Genomic DNA, 25958 nt, shown 5'->3' with positions numbered 1-25958 from the left:
AATCTTGTGCTTTTTCTTTTTCAATGGGATCATCAGCTTTGTCTTTTTGTTTCTTTTTTTTTTGTTTATTTTTTTTACGTTTGGAAATCTAATGAAGTTGGTCTGATCTGTTTGCCTTTTTGTTTTGGAGTGTTGATACATTGTTCAAAGATGAGGTTCATATCATCTTTTGGTGCTAAGTTTTGACAGGCTGAATCTTGATGAATCAGGGACAATTAACTAAGTAGGTTAGGTACCTTATTGTTATATCTGTTGATAGCCTTATGTGAATTTGCTTGCTTGTTTGTTTGTTTGTTAAGTTACATGGAAAATTGAGTTCATGATAGATCTAAGGTAAGTTGCATTTTGATTTTTGATGTGCCTGACCCTTGGTTTCAAAGGAAGTGTCATCCTTGATTTTTGATCGAGGATGTATATGTATACATATACATATATGTATGTGTATATGTATATGTATATTGTGCCTGTGGCCTTTTATGCTTTTGCTTTTTATCCGGTCAAAATATTGTTACTTTTCTTATTCGTGCTCCCACTTTTCTTCTGGAAGATTCAAAAGTCAGGAGAAAAGCAAACTCATCGATCCTCACAGTAACTGTATGAGTTTGAATTAGGATTCTTACTTGAAAATCGAATTGTTATGCTGGAATGGGTGGTTGATTCTTTGAGCATATAAAAGCTATGAACGGTGTTGAGTTTGCAATTGCCAGTTTTGTGAATTGATGGTGATAACCAGCGTTTATAGTCAAACACGGAGTTTCCTACTTTTTAAAATCTTCGATGCTTTCTTGTCAACAGATATTTCTGCTTTGTATAATTTTAAAATATTTTACCTCCTTTGCACCATAAAGCAATATAACTTTTTGTCAGGTATTTACGATTAACTTAAGCTGTGCCATTTGGCGGATGGCGGATGGCGGATGGCGGAAATGTCATTTGGGTCCATTAAGTTATTCAAACAAATTGTTCGAAACAGAGCAAAGGTTCTCCAACTTCACACTGCCGGAAAAGACGTCGTCACTCAAAAAGGATATTTAATTTACAAATATAGACACAAGCATTCATGATCAACAAAATAATAAGAAGGTATTTTTCTCATATGAACAAACAAATGATTTTAACGGACAAATGGAAATGCTGTGAAGTCAATAATAGCCGGTTGGCGGTCTTGAGCGACTACTTTGGGCTGGGTGAGTCGAGGCTGAGGATGTAAGCGGCACCGTGGCAAATTCACCATCCGCATGGTCAAGGATCTGGTGGTACCTTCTTGGAGGGGGAGTTGTGGATATTGTTTGTCCGGTAGGTGAACCGGAAACACTACTAGTCTGTAACTTTGATCCATGCTCCAGTGGCGAGCTCGTGCTCCTCCTGCTGGACGCCTCCGAAGATTCCCTCTTCTCTCTTTCTTCAGTTTCTTTAAGAAGAAAATCAACCCATAGGTCTGCAAAAGACTGCCAAACAAAAATGAAGAGTGAATTGAGACGTACGTACAACAACACAATATGCACATGGTTTCAACCTTAGTACGAGAATTCATGTTTGATTAAATTAAATTTTCTTTTAAAAAGAAAAAGAGAGAGAGAGAGAGAGAGTGTGTGTGTGTGTAGTAGATGTGGTAGGAAATATTTGACCTGATTATCCGAAGCAACTCTGGATGATGTTTCAGGTGAACTTCCTCCCAAAATGCCTCCGACTAGGCGACCTGGCAGACCCAGTACACCCCTAACAACACCTTTGCCTGCAGCATGCTGAGCAAAACCTATGCTCTGCTTGTCCTCCTCAGTAAAACCCAGCATGCGAACCATAAGGTCCAAAACCTGTGGACACCAACAAAATTTGCAACACATGTTCCATTCTAAATTGTAAAAAAGATGAACCTCAATTTTCCCTGTGACAAAAAGGCAAATTTACCTCCTTGCTGTGATTCCTCTGGAAGTATGTCACTAGCAATTTGATCACTATTCGCCTGCCAGGAACACACCAGTATCAATCAAATTGACTATTGTATGCCCAATTTGGCCAAACAAGTATTTTTGGAATTTTCACATTAAGCGTGCATGCATGCATGTACCAGAAAAAAGACTGGTAGGAAAATCAGGTAGTCTAGCGCTCGAAAGGTAATACTTCCATTTCCTTGCACTACTACATGCTTCATTTTGCTAACTGGTAAGCAAGGCATTTATCTGATATATGCAAGTGGAAAAGATAAATGAATATACCTGTCAACATGGTTATCTGAATCCAGTGACATCCTATTTAGTGTTGTTACACTCTGCTCAAGAGCATGGCGCAACTTTGTGTTGTCCTCCTCAAGCTTCTGTATGAAGTTCTTTCCCTCTGACAACATCCTCTCAGTTTGTGCGAGTTTAGCAGCTATTTCTTCTTTTTCTCTTTTTGCTATTACCAGCTCTTGATTTGCAACCTATATTTTGTCCCCACAACTTCAAAACATTAGAACTATTAAGAGCAAAGGAGCATAAAATGTCTCACTTGGAAACTGCTAATAAAAAACAAAAAGGAATATACATAATGCTTGCAGAGATGACATCCAAATTAAATACTATAATTTTTGACTGCTTCACACAAACCATCCACAAATTTGATGCCACTCTTATTTTAGGCTCTGATTTTGATCCCCAAGATCATGAACCAAACATGCAAGGGAAACCCTATGGCAAGCCAAACATTATATGGTATTCAAGTAGTAGATGAAGTTTACATCATAGTGCGTCAACCAAAGATATGAACATGGATGGAAGCTTCGTGGATACAGAATCTTAGGACAGATAGGTAACCGAGTCCTCAAAATGACTACATACTTGATGAAAATATCAACTTCAATAGAATCGTCAATCTTAGAAAAAGCCTTCGCATAACATCTACTAACAAAAACAACAAGAAGCCACCCCCCCCCCCCCCCCCCCCCTTTTCTTTTTGCCCAATTGCAGTATATCAGTCAAACCCCCAGTCTGCACCGCTTCTGGCAGACATCTGCATTATACAGAGTGAATATGCAGGGACCAATTTGCAGCAGGCAGCTTCAACCATGTATTGCCCAATACTGTTCAAAATCAGTTGAACCAATTCGGTTCAGCCAATTTCTATAGGTTCTGAACTTTTTTCTAGTATTTGATCACCCAGCTTGCTCCCACAATAGACCGTCAAGCACCTTCACATTTCTGCTGCTTGATAACCTCCCAAACACCCCCGCAATCAAAACCCCACCAGTAATTAGAGACTCATTGGTACAAGGTAAGAAGATTTTTCCCCTTTCTTCGGTTCTTTTTGCTATTCAGTGATGCTACTGCACTGCTTTGTTTTTTTTTCTTGGGGATCTCTATAATAGATCTATCACCTTTGTTAGTCTAAAATAGATATAACATCATCAAACTTCAAGCACCAGGCCATTTCTATTACATGCCAATTCTGCCGACCCAACACCCTCTTTGTCTGACGATCCCATACATCACCAACCTCCAAAATCCCACTAACCAATGGCCAGCCCACACTGGTTAGAGTTAAACTATTCTCTGGGCAGAGGTTTGAACACTGATATATAAACAGTAGAGAAGATAAAATACTCAATAAACAAATGACAAAGTGAAAACCTACCGATGATAAGTATGGCAAAGGGTGCAAGAACTGATTGCATCAATATATATATGTCAGAAAGATACAATAAATTCAATTTTCCAATCATACCTTCAACGACTCAGAAAGTTTAGCAGCTTCTTCTCTTGCCCTTGATAAGTCTCTTCCTAACCGTTCCTTTGACAGAAAGTCCCACGAGTCAGTAGTATATCTCAGTCATAATATAGGATCTAAGAGACAGATCCTCCAAAGAACCAATGAAACAGAGGTAAAAACATTCACCTTGGCTTCACTTTCAGCATAGTACTGTCCAAGGGCTGTCTGAAGATTTAGCAATTCAACATTTTTCGAATTGACTATACTCATACAGTTAGCAAATTTTTGCTTTAGATCACTAATTGTTTCATTTGAGTTACGAAGTTCATCAGATTTTAGTTTCTTAAGCTCGTCCTTTTTTGCTATTTCCTGCCTCAGAGCCTTCTCCAACTGCATTACGTGAGCTCTTTGCTGTTCACAATTTGCACGAAGATCCTCAATCATTTTAGTGTCCTCATCCATCTTGTCTGAATCCTCAAGTTCCTAGATATCAACATATCAAGTGAAAAATAATTTATTAAATGCCCTCACTTAGCTCATGGATATTCAACAATGCAATGCTTTGTTGATAAATTCAGACAGTAAGTATCATGTAAACTAAAAAATAGCCACAAAAGAATGCTTAATTGGGAGTTACATGTAAAAAAACACTTAAAAAGAAATCTTTGCAATTTCCTTGGAAAGGCTTTTTCGTTCTCATAACTCATCTACCAAATGGCTTTCATGCAGCCTTTTTTGCTTAAAAATCTAGAAAACATGCTATATCTTTAGCCAACTGCCAAATTGATAATGGTTTCTTTAGCAAATGAAACCTAGCAGGTCAATCAACAAAGAGAAAATAGCTAAATGAGTCATAATGTGCAATGTGAACAATAATATGGATATTTGGATCCCATTTTCCCCTGATTATTGGTGACAGATAAATGGATATTTCTTTGTTGATTCACACCTAATTATCAGCATCCTTGCCTTAAATTTCTTAAAATTTTCTTTCCTCCGTGGACATAGATCATGCTCTCCACATTTTTTATTTTTCAGAATCCAAGGATCTAAATCCTGGGATTTGTCATCACAGGACAAGATAATTCCGTAGTTAGGGTTAAAGTTGCAAAAAGATTGTATCTTGCAATGTTAAGATGAATTACTTTATCCTAACTGGCTAACTCAAAATCAATACCCTTCATCATTTAGTTTGTTCCTTTATGAAATATCAAGCTGAAGGCTACTTAGACATGTAAAATGTTAGACAATACTTTCTTTTTGAAAAACAAAAGTGTAAAATTGAAAAGAAATTTCATCATCACCAAACCCAAGTCTGCATATGCATTAGTAACTAAGTAATTCACCCGTTCGACCATATTAATTTGGTGAAGTTTTTCTTATAGTTCAGAAACTCTAGGAAGTAGGACCATATAACTTTGTCTTAACAATGTTCACAAAGTAGTTGCAGTGACAGATGTGGCTTTGCAATTCATATGATGTAGCTTTTCATTGTTAATCTCAAGTTAAATAAATATTCATAGGTAGACTTGGATAGGATCTTCTATAAGTATTTTTATTTTGGTCAGCACATGATATCCTTGAAAGCATCTAACTGATTTAATAGCTCAGTGTGGAGGATTTTAACTGAAGCAGTGGCTTACATTTGACTGCATGGAAGTGATTATTTAATTTGATGGTCTCAATGTGGAGACTGTTGAAGCAGCAGTTGAATAAGAATTGGTGGTTGCATGAATTCATCATGTCTTGACTGTTTGTCCTAGTCCCTACCAATAATATGATCATAGAGATTCAGAACAATGGTGTGCATATCATTCCAGTAACACATAACAGTGCAGAAACAGAAATTGTGGTAGATCGAGCGTCGAGGTGAACTAAATCATTAACTCTGTACATATCAGGTTGCAATATGGTAGCTTTTGTCATGACCAGAGAGTCTAGAATCTCTCATAAACCAAACATTAGCATGCAACGTCTCCAAATTATATTTTTAGAAGCCAGAAAAAGCCTAGGATGTTAAATCAAAACTTTATAATAACTGTTAAGCCAAAAATAATAGTCTTGAACTCTAAATTTTCATTTCCAAGAGACAATAATATGATATGACTTGAAAAATGACTCCCATTAAGCATGATAACTTCATAAAAACTGTCTTGATGAGGTACTCAATTTACCAGCTTTCTTTGATTTGGTACTGAACATTGCTTGCAATAAATTTACCAGTTAACTTTGATTTGGTACTCAATTTGTTGCAATAAATATACCAGATTTCTTCATTAAATGAAAATGAAAGCTATGAAATCTCATGCTAAAAATTAGAGATCTGATTCTTGTCATCCACAATGAAAGGTACTATTTACGAGAAAATACCAAATAATCATGCATGGCAGTAGAAAATACTTAAGATATTCTTTTAAAAAAATAACTTTGTGACCAGATGTGGATATTCTTATATATAAACAAAATGTCTCAAAAACAACTCAATTACTGAAAATTTGAAAATAATTGGAGCCAGTAAACTTTTTTGAAGATACGTGAATAGCCAGATAGTTTGTCATCAATGTCAATAGTATATCCTCAGGGAAGAAACAGGGAAAAAGTTACCTTCTCTAGTAGGTGTTGCTTGAGTCGAGCCAATTCATGTAATGCTTTGTCCCGTCCTTTGCGGGTGTCCATCAGTTCTTCCTCCAACCTCTTTATTGAAAGTGTCATCTTCTCCACATCCTTTTAAGTTGAAATTAGTAAAATGTTTTTTAGTTACAAAACATTAGTACCATTTTAACAAAACAGAATGTCTACCATCTTTAAATATCCTATAACAGTCAAAGATGATTAGCATCGACTAATATCAGTAGTTTCTCAGTGCAGATAAGTTAGAGAAGATTCAAAAGACACAAAAGTAAATAAGTGAAATTTCAGGTTTTGCATGAAGACATGGTTAAGACCTAGAGTCCTGGACAAATGATTGTCCACTGCAGTAACATGATCAAATACAGCCGGTATTCCTTAATGAACATAGTTCGCAGGAAAAGCAAAGCACATACGAACATTATTAACAACAGAAGCAAGAATTTAATAATCTTATACTAGAATAAACTCAGTGTTGTAAAGAAATAAAATTATATCAGTCAAGAATTAGACTTGGAACAATTTCCGAATAAACATATGAGTTCTTATATTTACTAAAGATTTAGAAGCAGCAGGAAGAGAGACAAACAAAACAGATAAACAGATCATCAGACCATGAAGGAATGCAGAGAAGCACAATACATGTTGTTCCTGCCTTCCTGGTGCTTGCAAACTTATCTTATTCACAAAAGATTTTGAACATAGTCATTAATACATCATAAAAATAGGATAAAAAGAATGTACAGAAGTGAGAACTACCTCGGTAGTGTCAACTGCCTTCTCAGATGTACTCTGCACGTGTAGTTTTAGATTCTGTTCAAGTTCATCCTTCTCTATCTACACAAAGTTCAAAAAGAACACTCAAAGACACTCAAGATCTTGGGCTATTTATTAAAACTATACTTTGAAGAGATCACATATGTCAGCAAAAGTAAGAACCTTGAGTTTGGCATTCTCCTTCTCTAAAGTCACAATCAAATTTTTTGCATTCTCGAGAGAAATATTAGATTCTTGTTCCATGACTCTTTTTTTCAGTTCTGCATCTAGTTGTCCTAATTCTGATATCTTCTCATTTAACTCCTTGCGCAACTCTTTCAACTCAATAGAGCTCTGCCAGTTAGAGAAAAAAAATTATATAACAGAGAAAAACAAAAGGGAAAGATGGATGAGAGAGTAGAGTACCATGCACGCACGCCTATCAGAACATAAGCATCCCCACATTCATTTTCACCCTATATATACAGCTTCTACTGAACTACAAGTTGAAAGTACATGCATTGACTATTCAACACAAAATAGCAGCTTTCAGAAGTTTGTGTATGCATCATGTAGTATAAAGGTCTCTTAAAACAAAAGGAAACTACAGAAGAAATCAAGGTAACTGGAGAAGAAATTGCTGCACAAGAATTTAAACATCAATAGAGTAACACTAATTAGAAAACCTCTAAGATACTTGATGAATTGAATATTTTGAAAAATAACTTACAAGTAATTGGGTGAACAACAACAAAAGAATCTAAGTTGACAGTCAAATTCAAGCAGCAGAAAGGTGACCTCCTTTAAATGATTGGAATTGTTGGTGGTGGCAATCTTGACCAGAATACTGGTCAACCCAAGCAAACCCAATCTCACTGATTTAGGCAAATCCAAGCAGTCAATTAATTTGGCCTCAATTTAGTTACTTCAAATAAATCGACCCATTAGAGGCTTGGAATGAAGAATATAGGTCAACTTGTTTTCCATGATAACCATATATAAATAATATTTGATGCGTAGGTCAGAAAATAGGAATTGGGATTGGAATCAGCCAGCAACGATATGATTAATATGTGCTAAATTGGCCGGATTGGATTGGTGAATCGGAATCAGCTGAAAATTTTAAAATTAAAAGTCATAAAAAAGAAGACTATAGTTTAAAAAAGGTCATAAGAAATTATAATGCATTTTTTAAGTTTGCAGTAATCTATACCATCACAGGTTTTACCTAAGACCTTGCAAGACTAGATGGCACGAGCAACAAAAGCAGTGATGGAAAGACGCAGCAGGCAATGCATGGGCATGAACAGCCAACTATTGTCAGGAGTCCAGACGGCTGAACCCTCTTAACTGTTGGGAACTAGTTAAGATAAATTGCGCTATTCCCTCCTCTTTCTCTGTTTCATCTCCTCTTTATTCAATCCTCCCATCTCCTTGACTGGCTTTACCCACTTCTCTGATCCTCCCCTTCTTTCTCCCACCTCTTTCTTCCTCCTCTCTTCTATGTCCTCTTTTTCTTTATTTCATTCAATCATGATAGAGGAAGATTCCCAGGTGGACTAGCCAAAATTGTATGTGCCTTGTTAGAATCAACTGATTTTGAAAACTATGCTTTCTTTCATCTAAATCTCTCTCTTCTTCCCTCCTTCCGCCTCTTTCCTCTTATTTTCTTCTTTTGTGATCGTCAAATTGGCTAGGCCAACAATGGTTGAATTCGATCAGTTCATACCAATTTGAGCAATTTCCTATGAGTTGAGAAATCAATCAAAATTGGATCAACCTTGGATGATAACAATACAATAGGGTATAATATAGGAACTGGATGATACTGCGAACCATGGATTCATGACTGGAAGGCATTATACATACATGAAACCTATGTGACCTAATAAAGCAGTCACTGATTTAACCAATTTAAGGAAGAAGTAGCAGACCTTAGAGGCATGGGTTAAAGAAGGCATTAGTTTTTATCACCATGAAGTTAAAATTTCCAAGGAAAGATGTACACTTAAGTTTAACATTTCTGAGAAGCCACATAAATTAATTACCTGTGTAGCACATCAGGACTTGAGCAATTGATTAAGGAACTTAACAATTGTACAATAACCTATGTTATACTGGACAAATGCAAGTTCTAAGAAATTGTAAAAGACAACATATCATACTGAAGATTCAAATAACACTCACCCTCTCCTTATCCATCTTGAGATCATTGATATTGCTCAGATAAGACTCATTCAGCTGACGTTCCTCTGTAAAAAATTAAATGTATAAAGAAAAGAATGGCCACTAGAAAGGAAACTATGTAATGGGATAATGAATATGTAGGAACAGGGTAAGATTATACCTTGCAGTTTTTGTTTTAAGGTTCCTGCATTTTGACATTCTTTGTCAAGTTGTGCCCTTAATCTTTCAATATCAGCCTCAAGACTTGACTTTGATGCAGCCGCAGATTTGTTTTCATGAAGCAAACCTGGACCTTCCTGTATAGAAATTATATGCATGCATAGGCTTCTTTAACATATTTATGAAGATAATATAGACTCTAATATGCAGTACCAAGAAGTTCCTAACATTAACAACTAGTAAGAAGGGCAAAACAACAATTATAAGTACCTTTCCATTGCCATGTGAATTTGCATGTTTTTGCATTGCCCCATTGCTCAATCCATCCTGCCTAGGGACATTAGACTTCGGTGTATGATTTCCTGTAGAATGTGAGTTTTCTTGAGAAAAATGTCTTTGTCGTCTGCCAGGTGAATGTTCAGAATTTCCCTGTAAAAAATTTGAAGTTGTGTGATTGAAAATTGTTTCAATGAAGGTGGATAAATGAAAAACCATTCCTAGTCCAGCCCAAAGGTCTAAATTTTTTACCAACATAAGAAATGAATGTGCTTTAAATAATATAAATTATTGATCCTATCTTTAGTATAAGTGGAAGTAAATCAGAAGCAATACTTTTCCAAGGAGCAGTATTGCCATCAACAATCATTTGAAATAACATATCAAAATAATGGATAAGCCCACCCACACCAAAGAGAAACAACTAAAGGAAAAAATTGTCTGCTAAAATTTAAACCAAGTAGGCAGGAGAAAGGTGAGGTTTTAAGATGTATTAGCTTACTCAAGTTGTTAAACACATCAAAAATAATATAACAGAATAAATAATATCAAATTTTCATCATAATTCATGTCCAGATCACTGGGAACACACATGTAGGACAAATGGTGACAAATGCTATTACTATAACTTGAGATTGCAAAGGGATTCATATTGGAAGTTATGCATACTGGATCTATCTTTAGTCTCGCTTGAGATGAAAGTATGACCCTAAAAAAAAATTGTAGAATTATATCGACGGCCAAATTTCTTAAAGAAAGAAAAATACAAAGAAGGGCCTAAAACACAGCTGAAATTTTAGGATGATAGTTTGCATTTAGCTATCAAGCAACGAACTCAAGGTTGCTTGACCCAATTCCTGCAATTGGTTTATTCCCAAGATGCAAAAGAAAACACAGAAAAAAATGCAATTAGTAACAGTTTTAAAGGAATTAAATAAAGAGATTTAATGAGAGGGGAAGGAATATTATAAAGATGTGTTCTCTTTAGGGCATCACAGCCTGTCACACTTTGACTGGCCTCCTAGTTCCTCCCCTAAAAAAGGCACCTCCCTGGTGCCACCTGACCTCCATGATCATATGATCATACTGGTGGAGATGAGAGGACACCTAGGAGCACAACACCCTCAGCAGCCACCTCCAAGAAAAAGGCATAGATGAGGGTCACCACCATCAAAGGTTGACATAAGGTTGGTCAGCAGGGCACAAGGTGCCTGAAAAATTCAAAGGTTGGCATAACAGTGACAGCAAGAGATGCCTCCATCACAAGAATAGAAGGCTGAAAACACAAAAGTTGATGTAAGAAGGGCCAACATGGAATGTCATCGGCTCCACCCTCCAATATGCAGCAGAATGAATGCCTAGTTGGAGATGGGGATTTGGGGATGAAAGCGGGCAAACTTGAGGTTCAATGCCCTTAAGAACCTGTGTGATTTATTGAACTGTAGCTTTTGGGTCCAAAGCAACTAAACAACTTATTAACATTGATTAGAAAATAGAGTGATACGCCACAAATATCCACCAGAAGAGTTTATAAAATATATATGGTTCAAAAATATGGTGATGATACTAGTACATACACAAATACAAATAGAGGCAAAAACCCATCAAAAGCTTCAATGTTGTTTAATTAATAAGCAATTTAACATACATAAGCAATAGGCCTTATCAGTATGTAAATGTTCAGATAATTGACCAATGGAAGATTTTCAAATGACAGTATTCACATACGAAATCATTAAAGCAAATCATCAAGTGACGTAAGCATCAACATAGAATTACCTTCAGTGCATTAGAATTATTTGTTAAAGTTTTGTGACTCTCATCCCTTGATGGATGTAATGCAGAAGCCTCCAAACTTTTCCTCAAAGAACCATTTTCCTCACGAAGTTTAGAAAGTTGCTCCTGACAAACATGATGAAAAATAGCTAAATGCAGTAAGCTTGTATTCAGTTTCCTGTTTGATACCACTATAGTAATTTGGAGGCTTGGAGCAAACCTAATAATCTGATTAAAAGGTGAAGAATAATGTCAAAGATCCAAATATTTTCAAAAACTAGGAACAACACATGAACCTGTAAGGAAAACCTAGTATATACCTATAAATATCAAAGATAACCTAAAAAGAAATATTATTAAAGAGACTGGAAACCAACATATAGATGCAAATTTGATAAAAATAAATAATTATTGGAAAAAATTTTCATTGAACCCTGTTAGCCAAGATCAGAAATGACGAATGAGATATGATTGATGCCCTTAGAAACAAGCTTTTGAAGATGACACATGCCAACACAGTAGGCATGAACATAAAAATCTATACATAAGCACAAGGCATCTGAAGTAGAAAACTTCAGTTTTTTCCTTAAGATAAAATTGACAAGAAAGACAGATTCATAAAAAGGGCCCAAAAAAGTCATCAATTGGAGACAAAAGAAAATAAAAGAATATAAAACTAAGAAGAGAAAGATGTGCAATCAACTACCTCTTTCTCCGTTAGTATAGCAGCATAATTCACCGACAGTGCCCTAATTTCAGCCTCAGATGCTTGAAGCTTCAGGATATCAGCTTTATATTTGGCTATCTGCATTTGAACAACGGAGAATGAAAAGCAATCAAAGTTGAGCATGCAGCTTTCATCAAAAGGATACTAGACAAAACACCGGTTGAACTAAAAAGATTCAACAAGCTGGAAGACAATGATACAAATGCAGTAAAGAGAACCCAACTATTATTCAAAGGGACCCACCCACGGTTTCATGAAGACCCAACTGAAACTTGCGAAAACAAAACACAGGGAAATGAAAAGGTAATGATATAATTTAAGATCAATATGATTGCAAGTAATTAATTACTTAGATGTCTGATTTTTTTTCTCAGACTACCCAGCTCACAGAATCTAATATTCTGGATTAAAGTACTAACTTATCTTATGCTTCATAAATAATAATGCCAAATATGCAATTCAACTAAAGAAAGAGAATGAATACCCCTCAGGTCAAATCATGTTCAACCTTGTAACCCATGAATGGACGACCATTTTCCATCAGCAGCTCCTTTCTTCCATTTCCTCCCCTCCTAGGCTCTCTTTCCCTCAATCTTCATCCCCTACCCTAAACCTTTGTTAAAACTGGTACATCCTCCCTCCTACCTCTCCTCAGCACCCTCCTCTGCCCATGTATATCACCATATTTGTCCCCTTTGCTTGTTTTCCCTTGAAAAACCCCCTCCTTGATAAAAAGAAGATAAAAAAAAGGTCCAACATATCTCTTTCTCTTTTTACTTGGTTAGGCTGTGCATCTCTTTCTTCAATATTCTAAACAGATGTAAAAATGACAACAATGAAGGAAATGGCATACTAAACCATTCAAGCATGACTTCCTTTTGCCCTTTTAAAGTCAGCCACTCAAGCATGTGGCCTCTGCTCTCTAATCATACTAAACCAGTTTGGTAATCACCATAATTAATTCATCATCCAACAGGCAGATGAAGACAACTCTCATACCTCATTTTACAGTGGTTAAGACATCTTTAGCAGATATTGCAACACTTCTTGTTCCGCATTATAAGATACATGCATGATAATTTTCTTAAGTCCTTTCCATGCTGACACCAAGGTAACAAGAATCAGTCTGGGGGTGTTTCATCCATCGCTCTCAACTTTCTCATAGAATCTTCAGGCTATAACTTCATATTTTCACTCGAGCCGAAATGAAGTTTCAATCAGCAGAATTTGCAATCTCTATTTTATTGGGCTTTTTATACTAATAAAAGTGTAAAACATTTCAATAATGATACATTTGCCATATCATGTAAAACTAAAACCTCCATTTTCAAAACATGAGATTCTTGAATTAACTCAGTCACACGTCCTAAATTGTTTTGTATGTTTTGGATATAGTCCTTCATAAGAAGACAATAGCATTTTATTTTTAGACATCAGTGCATACGGTGAATCACTCCAATTATGTAATTATACAGGTTCAAATTCAAAATCAATAGATATCCACATCAGCAAAGGGGGGGATAAAGAAGGTGAGTCACGCAGGTGGTCCATTAAAACCTGAGATCCTTAGGTTCTCCTCTTAAATGTCGAGCGTCAACCTGAAATCCTGGATCGATAGTTCTTAAGTTTAAATCAGCAAAGGACTCTTGAAATCTCAAGATCATGAAACTCAAATTGCCATAGAAGATGAAGGACACCAAGAATCAAATATAACCAAATTGACATAGAAGACACAAGATTCCAAGAACTCCAAACGCCCTTGATAGGAGATCAGCGTGTAGCCTTCACAAATTAAGCATACCTCGTCCTGGGGTCCGGAATCAACCCCATTGGCGGTGGGAGAACCAGTCGGGGGCGAAATCCGAGACAACCGCCGGGGAAGCCGACGTGCAGAGGCCGGTGACTCACCTTCTGAGAGTCGGGACCGGGGGGCCTCGAGCTCGTCGGCGGTGTCCAGCACCTCGTTGGCAATCCGGGAGAGGCTCTCTCTGTAGGTGGCGATCGAACTCCGCATCCTCCCGTCGCTCTCGAATCCCAAGACGCCCGCGGGATCGCGATCGAGAGGGGGATGGGCGGAAATCCTGGGCGAGAATCGGAACTCGAGAGGGTTTCGATGAGCAGAGTCGGGACTCGAGAGAGCGAGAGAGAGAGAGAGAGGGTTTCGATGAACGGAGTCGCGGGCAGATCTGATGGAGGAAGAGGAGGCGTTCCGATGGGCTTCGATTATAATTCTTTCTTTTCCATTTCTAACCCTCGAGGGTGTTGGAAAAGGGCAGGGAAGTCTTGGGGTCTTCATATATAGGAGGAGGGGAGTAGGGTGGTAGCGTCATGTTGCAGATTGACGTTCAAATCAGAGTACTTCAATGAGTAAACGAATCTCAAAGCTGTTGATCGCTTATTATTTCTTTTTCTCTGATCTTGATTGATCGCATTGGACGTGTCACCGGAGGCTGCGGTGTCGGCGGTGCCTATTAATTTCAAGGGCAAATGTTACCTTCAGAGACGTGCGAAGATTAAGTATTAGGATTTTTTTTTTGTTTTTTCTTTGGTGGAGATTAAAGTCGGGTTAAATGTTGGAATTATTTAATTAAAAAAGTGTTATCTTTACCTTTATAAAAAAAATATATCGATGTATTTTTAAAATCAATCTATATTTTATTATATTTATATAGTATGTATGTTATACATCCCAAAACATTCTATTTATATACAGTGAATTTACCTAAGATTAAAAAAAAATCTAAAGCATATATTAAGGATGCCTTTTATTGTGTGTCAGGAAATTATTGGACTGAAATAGGAATTTAATTCATGAACAATTATGCAAAATAGCTAGCTACTATGGAGTCGTGAAATCGATGTCCAATCGTCAACATTATAGTTATGGGTAACAGTTCATGTTAATGTCAAGAACTATCAATTGGAGCGTCAAACGGTATGACGTGTAAAGTCAGCTGACCTCCAAGCTAGAGTTAAATTAACATTCTCGTAAGATGAAGATTTGGTTGTCATATTGGCGATCAAAAACAAACTAAACTTATAAGTTTTAGATACTTACATAATTTTTTTGAATAGAAAACGAGATACGAGTCTTGAGCAGGGTCTGTCGTACCGAACTGTACCGTTCGATACGGGCGATACCCGATATATACCGATCCAACAAATTGTCGATACGCGGACCGCATGTTACCGGTCCGAGTGCACTGTAACTGTGCTACAGTACTCGGCACACCTGAGTGTACCGCTCGATATACCGTACCGTACCGATACCGAGCCAGGTCGAAATACCGATACAGTACGGTATTACGAACCTTGATGTTGAGTACTAAATAATTCATCTCTTTGGAAACCTCAGACATGAACCAATTCAACTCAACTTCACTAAGTCGAATCAATGATCAAATTTGATCTTATCATTTTAGTTAAAAGACCCCACATACCAGAACTTGGAACACATTTGATCTTATCGTTTCAATTAAAAGAGTACACATAAATTATAGACCATAAAGAGAAACAAGTGTACTACAACTTGGAACACATAAATGAATATCAAATACACATACTATTACAAAAGAATTTTACACTGCAATTGATCCCTGAGGTAATATCTAACAGTGAACCACACACAATTCCAACCTACATATAAGTGCATGACTTCTCACTTGGATCTCCTCGCTTTGCAAGAGCAATTCTATGTCTATACGCATGTATACTTCAAAGGAAATATGTTAATTGTTGTCTCTTTCTTGAGCCACCGTCCCCGTACAGATCATTCCACTGCTTCAGCTCATTCATTACAGAACCCTCGGCAGCAAAACTTGCAGCAACCTGCATGCACAGTTGACGAAATAAAATAAAAGACATCAACGGCCATATGTATGTATGTATGTATATAAAATGACAAGAGAGTAGACAGCAGATCCTCTGAAAAATTGAAGATTTCTCAAGATGCAACAGAGACTTAAACTCACTTGATTCTTTGCTTGCCTCAAGTCATCCATATTTAATGGCCTCAGGGCAATTGCCGGTTGATCATCCTCATCCCTATTTTCTGAACCCGCTGATGAACTCTCACCTTCCTCAGTTTTCTGCTTCTTCCCCTGAAACAAAAAAGATATACTACAGTTTAATAGTTTCAGGAAACTGAGGAGCAACCAGAGAGACATTGTTAATTCTGTTGGCCTTAATGAAGAAGGATACAAAATTGAAGTTGCACAGCATAAAGTTTCTTCTGGTTGCTTAGATCTAGAAAATCAAATTCATCGAAGAATACATTCATTTCTATTTGTTCTTTGGGAAAGTTAAACAGGTAATTTATGATCAAGGAAAAACAAAAGGAAAATCCAATTGAAATTCTGATGTAGGCCAAGAAGGAAATGCACAAGCCCATGGTTTGGAGGTCAACCGTGGGTTGACTTATTAGGTCAGCTCTAAAGAATACAAAAGTTCAAGAAGTACAAACTAACCAATTCCTTGGATCTTTCTCTCTGAATCAGCTCTCTAAGAGGACGATATGCTGCTGTAATGCAGAGGTTCTGCCCATAATTATCGAAAAGAATTAATGACCATATATGGTGATTCTATAACCCAAGAAAACATTACTAACCTTAAGATCACTGCCACTGTATCCCTCTGTCATGGTCGCAAGCTCCTTGTAGTCAAGCCCTTCAACCTTTTCTTTTGACAAAAGTTTCCTCAATATTGATTCCCTGCTCTCCAGGGATGGTAGTCCGACCATGATTCTGTTTAATTCAGGTGATTAGTGCAAAAAGTTGCACATCTTCTTAGGGAGTACATCCTTCTATCTTTTACAAGGGAAAGTGTAGAAATGCAACCGGACAAACCTGCGCTCAAATCTTCTGATGATTGCTTCATCAAGGTCAAAGGGTCTGTTTGTTGCTGCAAGAACAAGGATTCTTTCACCAGGCTTCGTTAAAAGTCCATCCCACCGTGTCATGAACTCATTCTTGATCTTCCTCATTGCTTCATGTTCTCCAACCCGAGTTCGCTGTCCAAGCATGCCATCAACCTCATCCACAAATATTATAGTAGGGGCAACCTTTGCAGCAAGCGTAAACAAGGCCCTGACATGCTTCTCATCTTCTCCAAACCATTTTGATGTGATGGTGGACATAGAAACATTGATAAAACTGGCCCCAGCTTCATTTGCTATGGCCTTTGCAAGCATCGTCTTCCCAGTCCCAGGTGGCCCAAACAGTAGTATTCCTCTGCAGGGTTTCAAAAGACCTTTAAATAGGTCTGGTCGTTGAAGGGGAAGTATGATCAGCTCTTGAAGAGATTCTTTTGTTTCATCTAAGGCGCCTATATCATCGAATGTGACTCCAATTTCATTAGCTGGGATAACCTCTGGTCTGATCCGCTTTTCAAATTCATTGTCTGGAGCAACTTCCTGCGGTAAGTGGAAAGCACATAGGTTCTGTTCTTAGAATCCGATGACAGGAACAATGGTATTGTAATTTGTTTGCATTTGGCATCTATTTGAAAATGTAACTGTGATTATTGGGAAAGAAATAAGTGAAAACTAAGATTCCTTTAATAACAAAAGCTTAAGTGAATGACAATATATCCCCAAAGCAGAGAACTTGTCGCCAAAGCTTAAGTAAATAGCCATATATTTACGAAAAGCATTAAAACTAATAAAATCTGCATTAAAAAATTTGATCATCACCCATAAAAAATATTTCTTTTTGAGATTAAACTGTTGAAGAAACTACTATTTGTCAACTTCAAAGTGATATTTATTATTAAGTCATCCTTTCATGCTGTGTCTACACTACTAGTTTGGACCACCAATATTCGTGCTAATGCTTTCAAGAAAATTATTCCTATCCAATGGCTCAAAAACATTGATCACGAGAGGAACATCTGAACAATCTGAGAAATAAATGAATTGGAGTAGAATAAGGAGGTTCCATCAAGAAACATTACTACATTTGAGGCCACATGGGACTGGTCGGAGCTTAAGGAGCAAGGAGAGGAAGGAAAAGAAGACACGTTCATGTTCAGTTCTTAATTTGAGAGCTCTAAAAATAAATTTTCAATTTCTGAAGACATTTTATTCGAACAATAGACATCCGCTAAATTACTGCTAGTTGCAGTTGGCAGCTCAATCAAAGATAACTTCCCATATGGTTTCAAGACTATATCGTTGCTCTTTCATCGAGTCCAATATCTTATTTCCTTGTATCAAGAGAAAAACTATAAAATTTTAAGAAAATTCTTGGAAACATACTCGTTAGTTCTAGCACGAAAAACATGGAGTATTACTAAGAATATCAGACAGTTTAAAGAACGTAAAACTCAAGGCATATAAGCAAGGGAACCATACGGTCACTTTTATTGGAGTTAAGGTCTCCCCATCTTTCACAAGTGTTGTTGATTTCTCTGTCTCACTTTTGTTTCCAGGAAGTAAAGCTTCACCATTATTTTCAGGTTTTGTGGCAGTTCGAGTATCTTCATTTACATCTTCCTAAGAAAGAAGTGAAAAAAGAAAGAAAAGAATAAGCACCAGTGTTCATATCAGCACATCAGAGTTCCAATCCTTCATAAAAGTGTCACAGACCTCAGATTCAGCACTTGCTTCCAGCTTTAGGGTATCCTTGCCACATAGCCTACTATCTTGGAATATACTCAAGCCATGTGATAAACTGTTGCAATCAGAAAAGATAAAGAATAAAGTATAAAGAACCAACAGAAAACCAACTGGATCTATCAAAGACCAACCGACCTCTTTGAAGTGATAACAAGCTTCCCATTTCTGTATTGAGGATCCTTGTTATTCATCAAATGGTAAGAAACTGCTGACACGACAATTTCCTCTATATAAGTACTAAGAACCAATATATCTGATAGGCAGATTGTGCCCAAATCGTCACACTCAAGATCATTCGCTGCAAGAACCTCTGTGATGTGATTTCTGTTGTCCTGAATCTGAATTGTTTTAGTATCTTTCTCTAGCTGGGACTTCCAGCTAACCAGATGGTTCTCATCTTCTGGAGGTTTAATCTCTATATTGTAAGGGAAAAGAGTAGTAAGTCTTGCATCTACATCTTTACAACAATTGTCAGGTTCTGACAACCTTGAACCAAGTATTATCACATGTCCTGATAGCTTTGTCAACATTTTCTGAAACAATGAATATACCCTTTCTGATCTACAGACGAAGTGTTCAACATCCCTTATGTAAAGGATAATTGGGTTACTTTTGGAGATCAAAATGAGAACCTGGACAATGGCAACAATATAGTCAACTCCTAACTTGCAGACAATCAACCTCAACAAATCCAGAAGATTCAGAATTTTGAAGTAACATAATCATTGTGCCGCATCATTTATTAAAGATAAGGCTTTTATATGGCCCCAACAGCAATAAGCATAAAGAAGAGTATACCTTATAAAGTGAATGTATAAGAATTTTCTCATCAAAGGACCAACAGCTGGATCGTTTTGGGGTGACTGAAAATTGAACATGAAAAGAAAATTCAAGACGTTAGCAATCATAAATGCGTTAAGAATAATCAATCGGATGTATTTATGCAATCAATGCTCAAGTTGAAATGATGTGAAGTTTTCGACATTCTCCAAACTCCAAAGATTCATGTATATCCATTGCTTCTTTAGAAGCATTGTAGCATTGACATATTCAAAAACATCATCTCCTCCTGGTCACATATTACAAAGACAATGAGCTAAGAAACTAATATGTCCATAAACACTAGTCACTTCTCTTTATCTAACAAAAGAATTGAAGGCATTTCTATAACATGTACATCAGTTGACTGTCCCAAGATAGCATAACTGATCCTTGTATTTCTGGGTCTACTTAATACATACAATCCTTACCAAATTTTGAAAGAATTAAGCTACACTAACCCATTAGCCATCATGTGCTATAGTGCTACAAACAAAGATAATCCAATGGTGAGTCTCATAAGCCACAGATTGGTGTCATTCAAGCAAACAATTTACTCACACAGATCTTTTAGCCTTTGTTATACGTGTGGATCCTGTCCCTGTTAGTGCATATCGCATCATGCCTATGCATTGCACTCAAATATACATAGTGTAAGGCACAATGCTCAGGGCCAGTTAAGCTTACCTATGTGACATGACATGTTATTGGGCCTTTTAACTTCCAGCAATAACTTGATTGGTTTTGACACAACAGCTAAATCATGTCCTTTTCAATTTTTCTCTTACCTCTCAATAAAGCAGTATTATTGAATCAAATTCAAAATGTGAGAAGAATGAACCATTCTGTATCTTATATTTACTTTCTTTTTTCTACTTGGGAGCATAATGTTTGAAGTTTGCGACACACCTTCAGACCTTCAGATGCCTTAAATTACTAACCAACAATCCATATTAGCTTTTGCTATGTCCCAGATATATCTCTAAAGTATATATTCATTATAAGATTTTCTCTCACATATCTTCTTAGCTGCCAGGAAAATATAAAACAGTTCCACCTTAATTTCCTACTGACTTAGTCGAATAAGGTATGACAAATGTTCTCGTCTTCCATGGTGACAACTCCAAGCATTGAATAATAATTCCTCTAATATAGTAATGTAAACTCCAACAGGTTTCATAATTGTGACTTTAACAAGGTTGTCACACTATTTCCTGTCCTTTACACTTCAACTATCATCTAGATCAATATTCCACTCGGTAACCACTATATCCTGTATTTCTATCCCAGCTGTTATCTTATCCTAAAGAGTATTTAGGACTTCAAAGAGAATTACAACAACCTTGAATCTTTCACAGGGCACCACCGAATCTCAACTCAGATAACTGACACTAGAAAAGTATTCCTTTATGTCTGTAATAAGATCATTGGCTTAAAACAATTAGAACATAAAACTACAGATATTAATAAGCTTTCATGATACAATTTATCTTCAAATTGTTAAAGAACTCTTTTCCATCTTATCCTGTATCACTTTTAGAAATTTAGTCAATTCAACAAACACTATGGCAAAGATAGTGTTTAGCTTCTAAACATAAAACACAGTCAAATACCCATATTTCTAGAACCATGTTGTGATGTAAGGCCACCCATCTCAGCTGAGAACGAAGCAGTCTTAGGAAGTTCATTTGTGCTATTAGCATAATCTGGTCTTCTGAAAATACAAAGCACATAAAAACATGTTAGGAAAAGTCATTCTAAGTTGTATGATCATTCTTTTCTTTCTGTTTTTTTTTGTCCTTACCTTTGCCTCAGCTCCATACTGCTGCTTTGCCTACGGAACATTCCTGCAATCAGCATTAGATGTGATAAAAGCGAACATCTTTTGTCAAAACAATTATGAAAAACAAAAGATCTTGTTATTTACTTGCCGGCAAGTTATTCATTATAACAGAAAGTGGGAAAAGTAAAGCAAAATTATCTATCAGGTTGTTGCTTAACACATACTAAGTGTGCAATTTGGGACTCTTTGCTCATCAACTTTCTCCAGCTAAATCCTATTCAACAGAGTTAGATCAGGACTGATTGTTTACAATGATATGTAAATAAGTAATTTATCACATGCTCACATTTTATTTTATTCCTTTAAAAGCAAAATTCTGCATTCCCCTTCCCCTTGATATCCACATCAAAAGCAGGATGCTTTACAGATGCTAAAAAATAGTAGAAACATAGAAACACAGTATGATATACTTGTCTAGCAGTGGCTGAATCCAACATTCATATGAAATCAAAGAGATTGTTGATATGAGATGCAGTATAGGTGCTCTTGATATTACTAAAACAATTCTCTCTCTCTCTCTCTCTCTCTCTCTCTCTCTCTCTCTCTTTTATATATGTATATATACATATATTTATATGTATATACATGTATATATACATATATATACATGTATATACATGTATATATACATGTATATATACATATATATACATGTATATACATGTATATATACATATATATACATGTATATATATGTATATATATATACATATATATATACATATATATATATATGTATATATATGTATATATATATACATATATATATACATATATATATACATGTATATATATATGTATATATACATGTATATACATGTATATATACATGTATATACATATATATATATGTATATATACATGTATATATATGTATATATACATGTATATACATATATATATATATATATATATGTATATATATATATATATACATATATATATATATATATATATATATATATATATATATATATATATATATATATGTATGTTTGTGTATACATATATAAGACACTATTTTTTTTTTACTTTCCGCAAAAACTTCTACTGCCTGAAGGACAAGTACCAGTGACTGATTAAATCACTAGATCTTTGTAGTTTGAACAAATGAAACACATGGGAAGACACTGACTGTTACTCCAGAATTGTAAATAACCATAAATTAACACATAGGACCTTGTTTAGATAAATAAACACTAATTCTTATATTGAAGGATTAGATTCTAGACCCTCTAACATGTATGCCTTCTAAGACATTTACAAGGCAATTTGCATATACATGCTTGCCATGCATCACCTCGTAAACAACAGAAGAAAAGTTTCTATTTGGATGAAAAGTGCCCTTAGGTTCAATACTTGCCCTTGTCTCATACTTCAGAAAAAGCTTGAGGAGGCCCCCGTCGAGTTTTACCTGTCAGTTTGCTTTATCAAACCTATTGAACCTTCCATCTAGTATCATACCTCTTTAGCAAGACTAGAAGTGAATAAACTCATCTACTTGAACATTCTATATTAGACTTTCACTAACAGATAATATATATACATGTGATCAATCATACAAAAAATATATTGTGACAAAAACAAAAGAAGTAAAAGTAGGAACCTCTCAGCCAATCATGGTAGAACAAACACAAGCTAGCTCATGCAAACTGATAGAATCTTTGGTGACAGCAAATATTCTCATCTCAGTACCTTCAGATTCTTCCATGCGGAGAATGGTTGACAAAGATCCAAGTATACCAGAAAGCCTCCCCAATGTTGCTTCTGACATTGATCTCTTAACAAACTGCAGGAGGTATTGTGTGCGGTCGAGGAAATTTTTAATAATTAACAAAACAAGAATATTGCACAAAGGAATCTTGAGTCATACTAATGGCAAAAAAACAATTAAGTACACAGGCATAAAAGGCATTACAATCACGTTGTAAAAATAAATCAAAGAGAAAACACATTAAATTTGTTTTCATATTACATCTCAAAAATGGTGAGACAACATTTGCTTTCCAATTCCACCAACATGTGCACATGCTTTTTGAAGTATATAAGAATATGCATCATCTTTCTACCAGAGAAGCGAATGGTTAATGTTTCTCAATTACATCTCCTAGAAAATTCTAATATTTTAGTTCCTGAAAGTTTTTCCTATGATAGACAAGAGGTCTTGATTACATATTTCTATCTTAGAAATCTTACCATATCTTTGTTGCAACCCCCACATTTGTTCTGAATCTGTGACCAAACACACAACGGATGATATCGCAATCAGAAATTTGTAGGCAAACAGAAAACAATTGTTTCAAGTGCTTACCTTAATTGAGAACTCAGTCACATCTAGCAACAGCAGTTTAGCCTCGTAGTAGTGGGCGAGAGCCTTGGCTAGCATCTGCTGATAAAGCTCTTCAAAATTAAAGATCATCTTAATTAGTTACAACTCCAATTAGATAACAGTGGATAGAGATCAATTCAAAGGCCAGCAACTTGGTATAAGAACTACCTGTAGGACCTGAGAGCAAAATGGCCCGACTTGCAGGGGTAAGGTTTCGGGTGTATTTTAGGACATCTGTTTGCTTCAAGTAAACATAAGCTGCACTAGTTAATATAACTCTGGTCTGTTCGCTGTCATCAAAATCAACATCCATGTAAGAAAGACGCTATGATTGAAGACAGAGCAATGACAACTAAAAACAAGCCAACTCAAAAGTAAAAGAGAGGTTGTAGAATGACATCATCTTTCCTCTATAACAGAGCCAATGAATAGCCACATGAATGATTGCTCCCAGACAGTAAATTGGAAAGTATGATGTAAATATATGATTGCTCCATTCGATGGCTTGATGGACAAAGAAGTTGTACTTCACGATTACAGAAAATAGATAATATCAGGTGCCAAACGGCTGTTTCTATTGAACAGCCAGGTCAACCTGGTGGGTTGACCTTGTCCACTTAATTATTTAACCCTCGTTAAAATTTTAAACTATTAAAATTATTCCTCTAGGAGTAAAAATGAAACGATGTAGTTGGAGGAAGAAACATGACAGCAAATATCCAGCATTAATACAAAAAAAAAGGCAGAAGTTTTCTGAGCAGAGTTGCATTTAAGGAATTCAGCAAAAAATCTCATTTACAAGCCTATGGTAGAAAGGCAACCGAAAAAGAAGTATAAACAATAAAATACCCTTTACCACAATGTCATATGGCAGGAGACAACATTGACAATAATTTCATATGCCAAGAGGCCCTCAAAGTTATAGTGCTTCTGTACAACAATTCTTATAATCTGAAGCAAAAAGACGCCTGTTCTTGATTCAACATTGACATGCAACCGATGATGTATAACCCGATGCTGCCAAAATGCCAGGCTTGCAACTAAAATTCTAAAGTATATATCAGTATTCCTGTCTTCCCAAAATCTCAGCCAAATTCAATGGTGACTGGGAAACTGCTATACCCGTTCGATTATAGCATGTTAATGACTGTCCATCTGATCCAAGATCCATCTTATCCTATTTGAGATAAGCCGAAAAGGAATCGCAAGAAGAACTACGGAAGGGAGAAACCAACCGGATCGTAACCTAGTATACCACAATCGATTCCTCGTAGAGTGAGGATTTTTTTCCCAGATACAGGTCGGGGATCATCTCCTCCGTTATTAGTGGAAAAAGAATAGTGTAATAAAAAGGAACCATCAAACACTAAAGAATGGGTCATGAACACCCTGTCATCAAATGGGAAGAAGAAACCAATCATATCTCTGCCCATCAAGAACATTAACAACACCCAAATCATGGGAACAAGACAATCCAAAGAAAGCAACAAAAGCTGTCATCCCAAGGCCCCCGTGATTCAAATAAGCTCGCATCTTCCAGTGGACCCGAATCAAGAACGACAAAGGAAAGCGATCGGAGTGAAAGGCTTTACCTAAGGTAGTAAGGGAATTCATCGAAGGTAACTTTGGTCTCCCTCCCATCCACGACCCGCCTCCGAAGCTCCGCCTCAACGGCCTCCTCGGTGACCCCATCGGACGACGAGCCTGCCGGCGCGGCCCACTTGCCGACTGCCTGCCCCGACGCCAAGCCGATCCCCAGCCCGACCCCGACCCCGACCCCGAGGACCGACATCAGCAAGCCCCTCTGCTCCATGTCAGAACCCAAGGAGTCCTCTTCTTCGGGACCTGACCTTTCCTCTCAAATCGACATGTAACGACGGGGTGACAAGAAGAAAGGGGAGGAGGAGTCCAATAAATCCAAGACCAGGGAGTCGCCTTCTTACCTTTTCTCGTTCCGTCTCTGTTCTTTCTTTGGGCAGAGATTTCGGAAGACTACGGCGAGCTATTTATAGGAGCAGAGGGCCGTAAGAACTCCACAGGCGTGATGAAACTAAATAGCTTTAATAATCACTGCGCGCGCACACACACACACACACACACATATATATATATATATATATATATAATCAAATTAAATTAGTATATATAAATATATAGTGAA

General features: G+C 36.5%; 2 protein-coding genes across 6 annotated transcripts; both read right to left on the bottom strand.

Annotated features, from left to right (window-relative positions):
* Positions 1-997: 997 nt before the first annotated feature.
* On the bottom strand, positions 998-14466 carry LOC135622565 (golgin candidate 4-like). Its single transcript, XM_065124522.1, has 15 exons — positions 13995-14466; positions 12173-12271; positions 11470-11592; positions 9685-9843; positions 9416-9551; positions 9256-9320; positions 7252-7422; positions 7072-7149; positions 6289-6408; positions 3871-4167; positions 3700-3765; positions 2217-2419; positions 1909-1963; positions 1629-1814; positions 998-1448 (listed from the first exon to the last, which is right to left on the bottom strand). The coding sequence occupies exons 1-15, from the start codon at positions 14205-14207 to the stop codon at positions 1143-1145; spliced, it is 2277 nt and encodes a 758-aa protein (XP_064980594.1). The 5' UTR covers positions 14208-14466; the 3' UTR covers positions 998-1142.
* A 1176-nt stretch (positions 14467-15642) lies between these two features.
* Positions 15643-25862, bottom strand: LOC135581969 (ribosome biogenesis ATPase RIX7-like). 5 transcript variants are annotated; one of them, XM_065124516.1, is made up of 17 exons: positions 25741-25849; positions 25390-25647; positions 23966-24087; positions 23780-23868; positions 23665-23700; positions 23164-23257; positions 21430-21472; positions 21239-21339; positions 19605-19669; positions 18942-19438; positions 18777-18861; positions 18543-18683; positions 17038-17603; positions 16800-16935; positions 16660-16728; positions 16165-16293; positions 15643-16021 (listed from the first exon to the last, which is right to left on the bottom strand). In XM_065124516.1, exons 2-17 carry the CDS (start codon positions 25608-25610, stop codon positions 15908-15910), a joined length of 2508 nt encoding a protein of 835 aa, XP_064980588.1. In that variant the 5' UTR covers positions 25611-25647; positions 25741-25849; the 3' UTR covers positions 15643-15907. The 5 variants fall into 5 exon arrangements, with proteins under 5 accessions (XP_064980588.1, XP_018674019.2, XP_064980590.1 ...); XM_018818474.2 differs by having other exon boundaries at positions 25390-25642; positions 25741-25828; XM_065124518.1 differs by lacking the exon at positions 25390-25647 and having other exon boundaries at positions 25741-25862.
* Between the last annotated feature and the right edge of the window lie 96 nt (positions 25863-25958).

Source organism: Musa acuminata, chromosome BXJ2-9, assembly GCF_036884655.1.
Source record: "Musa acuminata AAA Group cultivar baxijiao chromosome BXJ2-9, Cavendish_Baxijiao_AAA, whole genome shotgun sequence".
In the NCBI taxonomy this organism is placed as follows: Eukaryota; Viridiplantae; Streptophyta; class Magnoliopsida; order Zingiberales; family Musaceae; genus Musa; species Musa acuminata.
Note: the sequence above shows the minus strand (reverse complement) of the source record. Positions and strands in the feature narration are given on the sequence as shown.

Excerpts from the sequence above, each read along its gene's own strand:
- LOC135622565 (XM_065124522.1), bottom strand. The coding sequence starts at position 14,207 with ATGCGGAGTTCGATCGCCACCTACAGAGAGAGCCTCTCCCGGATTGCC. Across the intron at positions 9,321-9,415 it reads CTTAAAACAAAAACTGCAAG|AGGAACGTCAGCTGAATGAG; the intron begins GTATAATCTTAC and ends AATTTTTTACAG. Across the intron at positions 4,168-6,288 it reads AGCAACACCTACTAGAGAAG|GAACTTGAGGATTCAGACAA; the intron begins GTAACTTTTTCC and ends GTTGATATCTAG.
- LOC135581969 (XM_065124516.1), bottom strand. The coding sequence starts at position 25,610 with ATGGAGCAGAGGGGCTTGCTGATGTCGGTCCTCGGGGTCGGGGTCGGG. Across the intron at positions 16,936-17,037 it reads ATCAGAAGATTTGAGCGCAG|AATCATGGTCGGACTACCAT; the intron begins GTTTGTCCGGTT and ends TGAATTAAACAG. Across the intron at positions 16,022-16,164 it reads TGAGGCAAGCAAAGAATCAA|GTTGCTGCAAGTTTTGCTGC; the intron begins GTGAGTTTAAGT and ends CTGTGCATGCAG.